Here is a 12,001-nt window from a genome sequence, read left to right on the forward strand (position 1 = left end):
TAGGAGGGAGGAAAGGAATGAGGAATTTCCAACTTAGCAAAAGAGAGCGTGTAAGTGTCCGTCTTTAGCCTGCAGGGCGAAAAGGAAGACAATGAGCGAACAAGCTTCAACAACATCTTTGTACCCATCCATCTCGTCGTTGGAATTCCATTCGAAATGATTGAAAGTGCAATAACCGGAGATGTTGTTCTTATACATGATGTACAGCTGGAGCAGACGATTCAAATCAGAATAATCGTGCCATCTTCATCAGCATCATCAACCTGTTTGAAGCATGTGTCCTGCTGGTACTCCTCTGACAAGGGCAAGGGAAGCTTCTTCATCTCAATCCTACCAGTGGATAGCGAAGATTCAGGGAGAGGAGCAGGAGCATTGAGGACGAGAGAGAAGAAGAGTTAGCGGATAAACAGGTGTGACGAGGAACACAGACTCGAATTGTTCTTGCGTTATCACTCCAGCCTCAAGAAGCTCCTGCACGCCATGGTGTATCAAAACAAAGGTCTTTACACGTTGAGCAACTCAGCAGAGTTTACATTGAGTTGACACTTCAAGTGATGCGTTCGCTTGCTCACCCACGCCTCTACAACTTCATATCCCTTAGACACAAGTCAGCTGATAGTAATTGCAATGTTCATCTGTACCCAGTTCGGAGGAAGGGCCAAATCATCGGAAAACTTGATATGAAACGTCCGAAAGACAGGTTTGCCATTATACCTGCAGAGATTGTTACGTTACATTTTCACTCTGCATCATCTGCATTCAACGACATTCACCCATAGATCAAATCCGTTATAAATAATCTCAGAAATCACAGTCATATCGTGATCAAGTCAGTTCTAATCTTCATCAATGCCATTACCACCATCCACCATTCTTCACTCTGACCCTCATCACCATCATCCTTGTGCTCGCAGATGTTGCCATGACCACAAACATGTAAGAACCCATCACTCACAGCTTGTGTCTCCACAATCTGCCGTCAACGTGTCGTTGGATGTGTCTGAGTGATCGCTTCACCGTCACGTTCACCCCTTCACCCCTCGGGCCCGTCAGTCGCTCTTGTATCTCCCTCTCCACCAACAGCTTCGTATCATTCACGTTGTATGACCAGAGTTCAGCTCCTTTGTTCAGCCGCTTGATCGCGTCCATCTCCAACTAGTTCACATCACATCTCAACGTAATCCTCTACCATGTTCGCTTCTCACCTTGATTTCGGTACCCTTGGTTATGAAAGCCTGCAAGTAGTTTCTACCAAAATGATCATCGACCAGCAGTTGGCTTCTTCATCAAGAATAACCTGTACTTTTCCATTGCAATGTCAGCAATCTCATCTATGGTTGTATTCTGAAGGATAAGGGATCATTTTTCATGTCAAACCAACTAGACCGTAGTACCCCAATCTTGACCAGCACGTCTCCAGCGTTTATTCCAGCTCGCCAGGCAGGAAGGACAGGAGTGACCTCTGTCGAGTTGTGTCACAACAAACAAATCTGTTTACAAACAAGCAAGCATGTTCCTTTGATCACAGCTGCGCGAAATTCGACATTATATTTCACGTTCATACCAACACCTACGGATTCACCTCAACGATCACAGCAATTCAACGATTCTGGACGAACCTTCTCCCTCTTTTTTCATGCCCTCCTTTCTCAACATATCCGAAATCCCGGCCTCGAAATCCACGTCGCATATTTCATCCTGAGAAACATTTCTTAGAACAACAGCAAGTTACTGATGAACGTGAGAAACCTTGAATGATTCCGGGATATGAGACTCGTTGACCTCGTTGACAAACACCTTAACAGATACATGCATCAGCTCCAAGACAAGACCATCTCATCTGCCAGTCACTTTCTCATATTTGGTGTAGATGTCTGGAAATGTGGGGTCCAGAAGATCCAACTCCCTTGTGATCATGTCTTTCCTACAGAAACCAACGATCATCATCTCTCTAAAATGCGTCACAAAATCATGACACACTTGTAAGACGGGAGGTTATCGAGGCTGACGTTGTTAGTCTGAGTGTACAAGGGCCATCGCCACTCCATGTCTTCATCGTCCGACACACGCAGATCTTCGAAATTTCGAGCGTCATCCATCCAAGACAAATCCTCCAAATCCTCGGCAGCCTCTGCTGCGAGTTTTTGCTGCAGGAACCAACGTCACTTGAGGCCCCCACATTGAATCAGGAGGAATCGAGTTGAAATCACCTCATATTGTCTCAAGGAGATGTTCCCCAACTCTGGGATGATGGTGTCGGGATTTACGTTCGGATATCGATCCGAGATGAAGTTATGGTCGGAGATGTCGCTCTGCCCTCCCCTCAACTCAATAACATACTTCCTTGAAAGCTGCGAGCAACGTTGGCATGAACTCCTGGTAGGGATCCTGGAAAATTCGTGAGAACAGAGCCAAAAGATGCAAATCTGGAATGGAAGCAATCTGATAGCATGGTTGAGGATGGAGTTGAGGGAGGAGACCATAGCAAGCCTTTCAAGCATGCTCATCATATCTCTCACCATGATGACCTCGCTTGCGGCCTCGTCGCTGTCCTCTCGTCCACGCAGCTCGCTACCAACACAACCCACAGCAGCAACTGCATCGCGATCCGTCCTGCCAGGCCTTCGCTGTAACGGTAACGTTATAACCGTTTCTTTTTCGTTATGTTCCCCTACACCCACCTTCTCATTTTATTCAACTTCACAAGGAGGCTCCAGGAGTTAAACAGAGGGGTGGGGTAGTTACAAAGCTGTATGTTGTCAGAATGTCGATCAAATGACATTTCAAACTAGCGACCAAGGGGAAGAGGATTGAAGAAGAGAGGGAGGGAGGGAGGGAGGGAGAGGGAGAGAATCTATGTGAGAGTGTGAGAGAAAGTGAGGGAGGTGAAGATCACGAGAGGACGTCAGTAACCGCCAAGCTGCAGGCTTCCTTGTCTGAAGAACAATGACTGTAGGAGAATCCGCGAGCAGGGGGAGCAAGAGAGCTTAAGAGTCACCGAGGCAGACAAGCTATCGGGTCATGTACCTAAAGAGGTGGCTGAGCCATGAGCATGGCGATGGAATAGCGAAGGAAGAGAAGTTGGAACAGGAATCCAGATTCACAGATGGCAATGGGCACCGTTTTTTCCTTGATGAATTTCCTCTTGACTCCATGCTGGAGCGCGACAAGAGGAGGGAGAGGTAAGCAGAGGTAACGCAGCAGCATGTCAGACCCCCTCGAATCGATCAGCTCGTCATCGCCGACCTTTGAAGATCTTAGCACCGAGGCCCTTACCTCGCCACTCTGCAGAGTTGACACGTTGGACACTGTAGTGTTGCTGTTGATACCGGATCATGGCCCGAGAAAGCCCGAGAGGTCGGATAATGGTGCAAGTCGTCGGGGCACGTCCTCTTTCGATCCGGAAAGCAACGCCGAGTATCAAAGATTCCTCGAACAAGAGGACACAGGAGTGATGAAGATGAAGATGTCCAATCTGCAATTCGACATGTTTGTGCAGGAAGATGTCGCCCGTAGAGCTCAACGACATGACGTCAAGATTCTCACAATTCGTCCTCCCAAGCTGCCAATGACACCAAACTTTGATCATGTCGTCTACTCGGAATCAGAAAATGAGGTGGAGGATGAAGTTGAGCAGGAGCATGAACAGGAGGAGGAGAAGGAGGAGGAGAAGGAGGAGGAGGCGGCGCAGGATAGTTCGCGCATGATGCATGATGGGATTGAAGCAGTCTCCCATGATCGCGAGAGAGATTTCAAGGCAAATTCACCTGCTCAATCAGGCACGTCAGATGATGGCTCTGAAGGCAGCGGCAGCTCGTCCAGTGAACTCGCCTTGAACAACATTGCGAATTTAGGTTCGGACAGCCTGATGTCTCTGGACTTATCGGAGATGATAGAAGAGGAATCAAGAAGAGTTCTAGAAAAATACAAGGTGAAGGTCAAGGAGGCTGTATTCCAGGACTTTGATCAGGAGGTACGTCTTGCTTGCTTTCCTCTTCCATTCCTCTTCCATTCCTCCTTGCTGATCGCCTTACGATGTTGTCCTAGATGATGAAGGCTGCTGTGAATGCAGCCAAGGACGAGCTTGAGATGCTCATCATGTACAAAGTGAAGAAGAATGACTCAGCGAGTGACATCAGCACAAACGCGATGGTGAACCGGTTGAGGCAGAGCAAGAGGATTGAGCTTGTCAGAAGGGGAGTAGATGGCCGTTGGCCAGCCTTGCAAGAGGAGCTCCTACAGGAGGCAGAACATTGGATCAGCCTCAAAGAATCTGAGGAGATCGAAAACGACTTCACCGACGACAGTCATGTGTTTCGCATTCGCTACATAGATGACATCGATTGAAAGCATGTGTTGACCAGCTCAGCATTTTTCCACGAATTCATTTCAATCATCGATTTTGAAGCAATGGCAATTGATCTAATAACTCTTGCGCGACTTTCCTGGTGTCGTCGAGGATGTTTTCGTCTCTGGATGTTTCCCACTTATTCAGATTTTCCTCCTCAAACTTTTCGGCTGGCAAGGCTCCGCAGATCTGTTTCCCGTCAGGCAACGACCACCAGCCTTACCGAAGAATCATCACCTCCTCCAGGACTTCGAAGAACTTGACGAACTTCCCTCTGACCCTCCCTCTGCATGCGATGATCACTTGCTTCCCGGTGCTGCTTGCTTCTGACGCCATGCTCACTGAATCTGCGGTGATCACAATGATCTGGAGAGAGACGTTATACGAGAAGGAACCCTATTTTCGTTTACTTGGGATCCATGGAGCATGTGCGTGTAGGGGTTCGGTCTGCCATCATGCTTTGCGGGAGAGAACAAGTATCGCTGATGATACGGGACCTTCCTTTCAAGCCATTCTTCGATCTCCTGCAACACACCCTTGACAAGGTGCTGTCAAACATATCCGAGGAGGACCTGAGCTAGTTTCCAGCTCGTCCTTCTTGACAGGGTGACAAAGAAGGCCGTCTTCTTCGTGCTCGTGAGCAGCTGCTGCACGACATTTTGCAGTTCGCCGGTCAGATCTTGAAAGGTCCAGGGGCATTTGGAGGTAGGAGACCCGATCAGAATTGATACCAGCAGGTCTGTAACGGACGAGGCTGAGTACCAACTTGTCAGCTGGAAGTCAGATACCTGGAGGCCCCGTCTGCTGCTGCAAGTGGGGCAGCAGCTGGCAAAGATGACGGGAAGAAGATTTCCTGTCCTCGTCACGGACTGGCTCAACGTCATGCAACGATCCGATCGTGAAGAGCTGGTTGTCCCGGAGCTTCCAAAGGTTTTGTTTCATATCCTGCTTGTATGATCTGCCAGTGTAATGAAGCGTCGTTCATACCTTGGCACCTTACTACCTTACATCATGAATAGGAGACACAACTGCATCAAACAAATGAGTTGAACAATGCGGTTGTTGAATCTGAATCGAGCAGGCTGAGTTTCCCTGCATTCATCGTCACAGCCGCTACAGTGTCACGTTTTTCTTCTCACAGACGTTTCGCGCAAGTACAGACTGGACAACACCGTCGTTCGGCCAGAAGCAATCACGAGACCTGAGAATGGCCCTGACAGCAAATTCACTCTCTCCTTCTGCAACGCGTCGAAATGTGTTGCAAACAGAGCCTGGGGCTGCAAAGAAGGATTCAGCGTTCATCTCGCACCAAGGGAGGACATCACACCATCCATGTCCGCAACTGAACTTGAACAGAGTTGGGAAGGAGGGCAAGCGGATATCTTGGTACCACACGCACAAAGATAGGTCGAAAACGAGTGTTGCGCTTCTCCGAGAGGATCTGGAGATGGCGCTGACAACATTTTCGCAATTAATGTCCATCACATTTCATCGAATCACAGCAGAAACAATTACCAGTAGACCAAAGCATTGATTCTCTGCACCTGCACATCCATTGCCCAAGATCAAAACCTACATCGTCAACCCTCTTGTCATTGGATTCGCAATTGACCAGCGCATCATCGTGAACCTTCACTTCGCTTCCCGAAGAGCCCTTGAAAAAATTCTTGCACTGATCTAGCTGACGAGGTATGGGTGCATTCAAGATGGTGTTTCTGCAGATTGATGTAAGATCCTTGGAAATGGCTCAACGAGCAAGACGTGGAAAGAACCATGCGAAGGGGAAGTAAAGGAGGAAGGGACGAGAGGAGAGTGTCCACGAGAGCATGGGAGACCTTGTCTTCTTGTTTCTCATCCAGCATGCCACTGAGACCCCGCCAACTACCAGCAGAGCCCCAGCGACCTCTGCCTGAGTCATCACCTACTGCGCCATACCCGCCCTCTTCCACTGTTCAAGCTCCCCACCAAAGAAAAACAAATTTGTTTTTTTATTTTACACACAGATTTTTTTTATTCCGAGTTCCCAGAGAGTTTGAGGTCAAAAAAAGGTTGACCACCCGAACCCGGGAACATGAATGGTACCAGTACCCACCCCTATTATTTCCACAGTAACTGAGAGATATAAAGGGGGTAGTGTCCGGGATATGACTACCCCAACCCCGATCGTACCCCCCACTCCGATACCCCACCAGGGACAATATTCACCGCCATGGAGTGGGAGGAAGAGGTTTATGCTTCCCTCGACTCCTCATCGCAGTTCCCTCCTGCGCCACCTGAACTTGAGCCGATCTTCATCCCCCTTGATGCCCGCGCCCTCTCAGCTTCAGATGACCCTGCTCCTGAGCTCGAGAGCCTCGACTTTCTTAATGACTCCGCTTTCCCCGACAATTCCGCAAGCTTCTCCAACAAGTCGCCCCTGCCTGCCCTTGCAGGCAAACGCAGCAGACCCATTAGCAAGATCTCAGTAGCATGCAGGCGATGCAAGGACCAGAAGGTCAGGTGCACCGACCAGGTGCCTTGCTCGAGGTGCATCAACTCCGGGCTAGGGCCCACGTGTACTAAGATGAAGGCGCCGATGCTGCCGATGAAAGCGCCGATGCTGCCGAGAAGCTTCCCGCTGTTCGTTCCGGGGGAGCCAGCGATAGCACTAGGAGGGAGCTACGGGTGTTTACCGCAAGTTTGGTATCAACCAGAAGCAGCGATGCAGCTACGGGCCAAGTCAGCATGCGACCACTGCAGACTAAGTAAGGTGCGATGCGACGAGGCGAAACCCTGCAGCCGGTGCCGGCACAACGGACTATCATGTCCGTTGTCGAGCTATGCACTCAACTTACCATCTGATACCGTGAGGGCCATGGAGAGCAAGCGACGTCGATCTCAAGTGAAGCAAGCGTGCGAGGTATGCCGGAGCTCGAAGGTGAAATGCGAGGACGTGCGGCCATGCAGCCGCTGCAAACGAAGTGGAATGACCTGCGTAGATGTAGACCAAATGAAGTCGCCATGATAGGGGAGTATGTGGTTTATGATTATTTGTAAATTGCTCGGTTGGAAAGTCTTTGTGGGAGACCCGTACTGACGCTCCGAGCCTGAGTGTGAACCGTGGGCCGTTTGAGGGCACGACTTGTGGTTATCAGAACTTGCTTCTAGAAACTTGAATGGCGGGGAATCACACGCTGACACGGAGTGAGCTGCTCTAATCATTGAATCACAATTGTGGTAACAGTTATCATAGTGCTAAGTCCGCGCAGTGATTCGTTGTTTGCCGTTTACACTTCAACCCCCGGCTTTTCGCGGGCGCTGTACTAGTACATTGCGGTCCGACCGTACGGTACACCTTTACTTCCACCCTTTTGTACGGGCCAGGACACTAACTTCCGTCCGGCGCTCAGGCTAGCTTGTCCGCAGCGGCTGAGCGCCGGCTCCGCCGGCCCCCGGTTCTGCGCCGCTGCGTGGCCGCCCCGGCCGCGCGGTCCGTCACCACGTTGACTCACAGTGACCCGCGGCCAGGGCACGATGCCAGGATATGCTACTCCATACTATGATATGGCCGTCAGGCCCGATCGACATCTCCTGGCCCGGGCGAGCCAGTCACGCGCGGCGGCCTGGCACTGAGGTGACTGCGGCCGCCAGCCCGTTGGTTTGCAGTGATTCGGCCCGAGTCGGATCGGAGGGCTTTTTGACTGAGAGTTTGAGTGTACCTCAAAACTATTCATTTTGAAGAGCGATAATTTCAAATCACAATGATGATGTTTCATCATTTCAGTGACTACTTGGCTCTGGGTTCAACTGCCATGAGGGCCATGGCAACAGTCCCAGCGGCGATCATGCCGGATGGCAGAGCAAGGGGGGAGATAAAATGGTGGAGCAAGTGAAGGATGAGGACGGAGGCATCACGATGAAGGCGGAGCTGCAGCGATGGACCTATGGGCTCAAGTCTTCTTCAATGGAAGTCGGCGATAGCAACTGAATGCTGGGCAGCAGAAGGTCCTGCTGAGAGGGAAGTTTCCACACTGTTATCTGGCAGACGGAGGTTGGCGAGTTTGCTCCCTCGTTGAGATCATCTTGTTTGGTAAGAATCCACCATGATCACAGGAGCTGGGCCTCTCAACATGCTCCCGTATGACCCGAAGTTTGCTAAGCAGCGCTTTTTCGGAAAAGCAAAGGGAGATTCTGCCAAATATGATAATTCAACTATCGCTAGAAGTCTTCAAGGAGCATCAAGAGAAATGAAAGAAAAAGGGAGAGAACAAACAGATCTTGCTGCTTTGCTGGTTAAGAGCACAGCAACGAACATTGGATTCACGATCCGATTCCAACAAATTCCGCGCATGGAAAGAAAAATCAACCAAGATATGGAGGGATTGAATCGTCCATTCTTTCGTGATCAGCTGTATGACAAAGAGAGCGCTACACCTTCCCAGAGCTTTCGCTTGACGAGGCTCCCTCCTATCCGCCTTGATTCGGGCAAGTTATCCCAAGGCATTCGCAGTCATTCAGTGGACTTTAATTTCCCCTGGAGCTCGAGTCCTCTCCTCAAGAAGAAAACAGCAGAAACTAGCAGATCTTTCACTGAGCTTCCTCCCAGAGCATCCGGATCTCAGAAGGTCAAGCTGGGAAGGGTGACGGCGAGAGAGCCGGAGGAGGTTCAGGGCTGGAAGGTGGGAGAGTGCTTATCGGAGGAAGCGATCTGTCTGCTGGTAGAGCATGCTAGGAAGTACAGCGATGAGTCCAGACGTTGGCTCACCGAGAGTTTCAAGACGAACGGACAAGTTTGGAAGAGCAAGAAGCTCAGCAGCGGGGGAGCGAGTCTGTTGAGGATGCTGTGGAGCCTCTTCAATCTCAAGGGATCAGACCTCACAGAGCTGGTAAGCGACAGGGCAACCTTTGAGATAGATTACCATCAGATCCAAGAGGGTATCGACCAGACCCTGCTGGCTGGCCTCCTGCAGGGATTGAAATGGCTGGAGGGAGACGCTGACGAGCCGAACGGCTCAATCGCGCCATGGCAGATGAGGAAATTCCTCCTGCAAGCTGAGAACGAGATGCAGCGATCGGGCGTGTGCTTGCCGCAGACCTCCAGCGTCAGCTTCTTGAAATTCGTTCACTTCATCCATGCGATGATGGTAGAGGTGGGAGACGCGATAGAACGACGACACGTCCTCGTGCAGGCTCCTCCCCCCGCCCCGGCCGAGCGAACGGAAGGAAGGAGAGTTTCCATCTCCAAGTCAGCAGTGTTCGAGCTGGAGTCCAGCTGCCCTGGAGGGCTGAGCGCCGACCTCTTCGCCATCTTCACGAGGTTCCAGAGGGTGGAGGACGGCAACCGGTGCCACCTGGACGCTCTCAAGGACTCCCTCTACATGAACGGATACGGCCACCATGAAACCCTCGACATCTGTAGGATCGCAGGTAGGCACATCGATGAGACCAGGATGGTGAGCATGGAGAGCTTTGCGGCGATCATGGCAGAATTCCATGAGCAGAAGGACAGTGTTGTCCTCCCCCCGGGCATGCAGAACTCCCTGTCCTTGCTTGTGGTCTTCGAGCCCTCCATCGCAAACATCGACGACATCATCCAGCTCTTGTCCAAGGATCTCAATTTACAGATGGGAAACAGCGAGGACGGGAAGGAGGTGAATGTCATCGTAGAGTTCGTGGTGCTCAGAAACGACACGAGCTTGTCCAACGGGAGGCCTCCCAGGAGGTGTCTGCATCGTACCTCCCGCCTTGTCCACTACCTCGGCCCTGAAGATTGTATCAGGTCTCCTGCTGCTGCTGCTGCTGCTGCTGCTGCTGCTGCTTCTGCTTCTGCTGCTGCTGCTGCTGCTGCTGCTGCTGCTCCTTCTCCTCCTCCTCCTCCTCCTTCTCCCGCTTCTGCTCCCCCCGGTTATCTCCTCCCGTACCCTTCCTCTGCTCTCCCTCATGTCTTCCTTCCGCTATCGATTTCATACTCATATTCTCAGCTGTTGTATCTCCTTCTTCTTCTCTCTCCCTCCTCCTTCGCCTGCGTTGACATCCCTCTCCTTTCAGGCTAGCAATCAGCATGAGGGGCCTCAGCTTGCACACTCTGTGCTTGTGCTTCACCTCTGCCGATCTGATCCACGAGCAGCACATCCCCTCCTTCATGAAACTCAGCAGGTTCGACTCCATGGTCACATCCTTGCGAGCGCAGGGAGAGACGATGAGCGACGAGCTGGCGAACGTGAGACTCCTCCTCCTCCTCCTCCTCCTCCTCCTCCATCTTCCTCCTGCTCCGTTTGTTCCTCCATCTCCTCCCAGTCCGCGATACCCTCCACATCCTTGCTGCTTCTGCTGCCACTGCTGTTCTTGTTCTTGCCGCTCCTCACCGGACTCCTCACTCTCTGTCTTCAGCTCCTTCAAACTTGTTTCAAGGCCGACACCTCGTCGAAGGTGCCTGCATACCGGTAGGGTCGAGCTTCCCTGCTCTTCTCCAGCTGAAAGCGAGCAGGTTCGCCCCAAACGGGAGGAAGAGGCTGAGAGAAGTGAAGAAGTTTGTGCTCGATTGTGAGCCGAGGGGAGGAGATCGGGATGTCGAGTTGAACGCTATGGCAGACATGGAGCGACAGTCGTTGAAGTTTGAGGACGTTGAAGAAGAATTGATCTACTTTGGCCCTGTCATGGAGGTTACTTGCTTCTGCTGCCTCCTCTCTCCCTGCCGCCTTCGTCTTTCCTCACTCTCTAAATTTGTCCTCCCTTTCTCCCTTCCTCCTCACGTATTTGATCCACCAGGTCATGGCCGGGCTGTCAGAGATCGCAGAGTCGCGCATAGTCTTGCTCGAGGAGGTTGAAATCGTGAACACGATCGCCATGGACAAGGCCCGCAGTTGCATGGACCTCTTCACATCTCGTGTCCCTTCCGCTGCCGTCCAGACCGTCTTCCTATCCTCTGAAAGATCCAAAGACAACCTGCCTCCCAACATCTCCTCCTACTCTAATCTCGGTCTGCCCCTGCGATGCTCCGCTGTTGCCGGATCGCTGACGCGCATGCGTCAGACAAGGTGGTGGACGACCATGTCAACTCTCTCCATCGCACGATACAGCAGCGCTGTAACAAGTCGAAAGTTCTCGACGAGCAGGCAGGAAGGAGGAAGTTGTTGTGCTGTCTGTGTGACTGGCGAGTAGGACGTGCATTGGGGAATCATCAAGAGAGAAATCTTCGAGATGAAACAGCAGCACCTCGTTGTCAACGATCAAGACCAGCACAAAGTCAGATACATCTTGTTTCTCTCCTCCTCCTCCTCCTCGTCCTCCTCCTCCTCCTCCTCTCCTTCTTCTTTCCTCCTTCTTCCTCTTCCTCTCCTCCCGTCCCTTTCTTCACACCTTTCCCCCTCTCCTTTCCTCCATCAAATTCCACCTCTGCTCCTAAATCTCCGCCTCCTCAGACGCTCCTCCACATCGCTGCATACCTCCGTCAGGATGGGTTCTGGCTGCACCAGAAAGCTCTAGCAAAGCAGAGGATGACCATTAGGAACAGCAAGGTGTCAGATAGCCTGCTAGACAATCAGATCGACCGGGCGCTGCGTCTCAGCAGTCAGGCAGTAGCTGAAGGATCGACCTCCTGGGGCTTCGAGGGGGAGAGCAAGACCTTTGAACTTCCTTCGAATGACCAACAGGCCCAGGTCCCTCCTCCTCCTC

The 12,001-nt window shown here is 51.6% G+C and overlaps 4 protein-coding genes across 4 annotated transcripts in view; 2 read left to right on the forward strand and 2 right to left on the reverse strand.

The window, feature by feature from the left end:
- Positions 1–503: 503 nt before the first annotated feature.
- GUITHDRAFT_116708 (hypothetical protein) lies at positions 504–2,602 on the reverse strand (the record flags this gene model as incomplete). Its single annotated transcript, XM_005824053.1, has 14 exons — positions 504–596; positions 642–714; positions 870–973; positions 1,018–1,155; positions 1,206–1,248; positions 1,298–1,344; positions 1,395–1,462; positions 1,565–1,570; positions 1,620–1,698; positions 1,750–1,797; positions 1,852–1,924; positions 1,981–2,147; positions 2,211–2,388; positions 2,520–2,602. 14 exons carry the CDS (start codon positions 2,600–2,602, stop codon positions 504–506), a joined length of 1,200 nt encoding a protein of 399 aa, XP_005824110.1.
- A 603-nt stretch (positions 2,603–3,205) lies between these two features.
- GUITHDRAFT_116709 (hypothetical protein) lies at positions 3,206–4,347 on the forward strand (the record flags this gene model as incomplete). The annotated part of the gene is made up of 2 exons (XM_005824054.1): positions 3,206–3,973; positions 4,048–4,347. 2 exons carry the CDS (start codon positions 3,206–3,208, stop codon positions 4,345–4,347), a joined length of 1,068 nt encoding a protein of 355 aa, XP_005824111.1.
- A 220-nt stretch (positions 4,348–4,567) lies between these two features.
- On the reverse strand, positions 4,568–6,266 carry GUITHDRAFT_145235 (hypothetical protein; the record flags this gene model as incomplete). Its single annotated transcript, XM_005824055.1, has 10 exons — positions 4,568–4,714; positions 4,759–4,872; positions 4,921–5,102; positions 5,137–5,306; positions 5,352–5,440; positions 5,488–5,625; positions 5,676–5,801; positions 5,864–5,892; positions 5,921–6,063; positions 6,184–6,266. 10 exons carry the CDS (start codon positions 6,264–6,266, stop codon positions 4,568–4,570), a joined length of 1,221 nt encoding a protein of 406 aa, XP_005824112.1.
- Positions 6,267–6,557: 291 nt separating this feature from the next.
- The window catches only part of GUITHDRAFT_145236 (hypothetical protein), a gene marked incomplete at both ends in the record, with an annotated part of 9,021 nt that continues 3,577 nt past the window's right edge, over positions 6,558–12,001 (forward strand). The window contains 14 exons of the mRNA XM_005824056.1: positions 6,558–7,247; positions 7,903–7,961; positions 8,112–8,207; positions 8,262–8,332; positions 8,373–8,417; positions 8,441–10,049; positions 10,376–10,547; positions 10,718–10,756; positions 10,801–10,870; positions 10,919–10,989; positions 11,096–11,306; positions 11,360–11,427; positions 11,489–11,572; positions 11,782–11,985. Of these exons, the coding sequence (XP_005824113.1) occupies positions 6,558–7,247; positions 7,903–7,961; positions 8,112–8,207; positions 8,262–8,332; positions 8,373–8,417; positions 8,441–10,049; positions 10,376–10,547; positions 10,718–10,756; positions 10,801–10,870; positions 10,919–10,989; positions 11,096–11,306; positions 11,360–11,427; positions 11,489–11,572; positions 11,782–11,985 (3,489 nt within the window). The remainder of the gene's footprint in view (positions 7,248–7,902; positions 7,962–8,111; positions 8,208–8,261; positions 8,333–8,372; positions 8,418–8,440; positions 10,050–10,375; positions 10,548–10,717; positions 10,757–10,800; positions 10,871–10,918; positions 10,990–11,095; positions 11,307–11,359; positions 11,428–11,488; positions 11,573–11,781; positions 11,986–12,001) is intronic.

This window comes from Guillardia theta (genome assembly GCF_000315625.1).
Source record: "Guillardia theta CCMP2712 unplaced genomic scaffold GUITHscaffold_99, whole genome shotgun sequence".
In the NCBI taxonomy this organism is placed as follows: Eukaryota; class Cryptophyceae; order Pyrenomonadales; family Geminigeraceae; genus Guillardia; species Guillardia theta.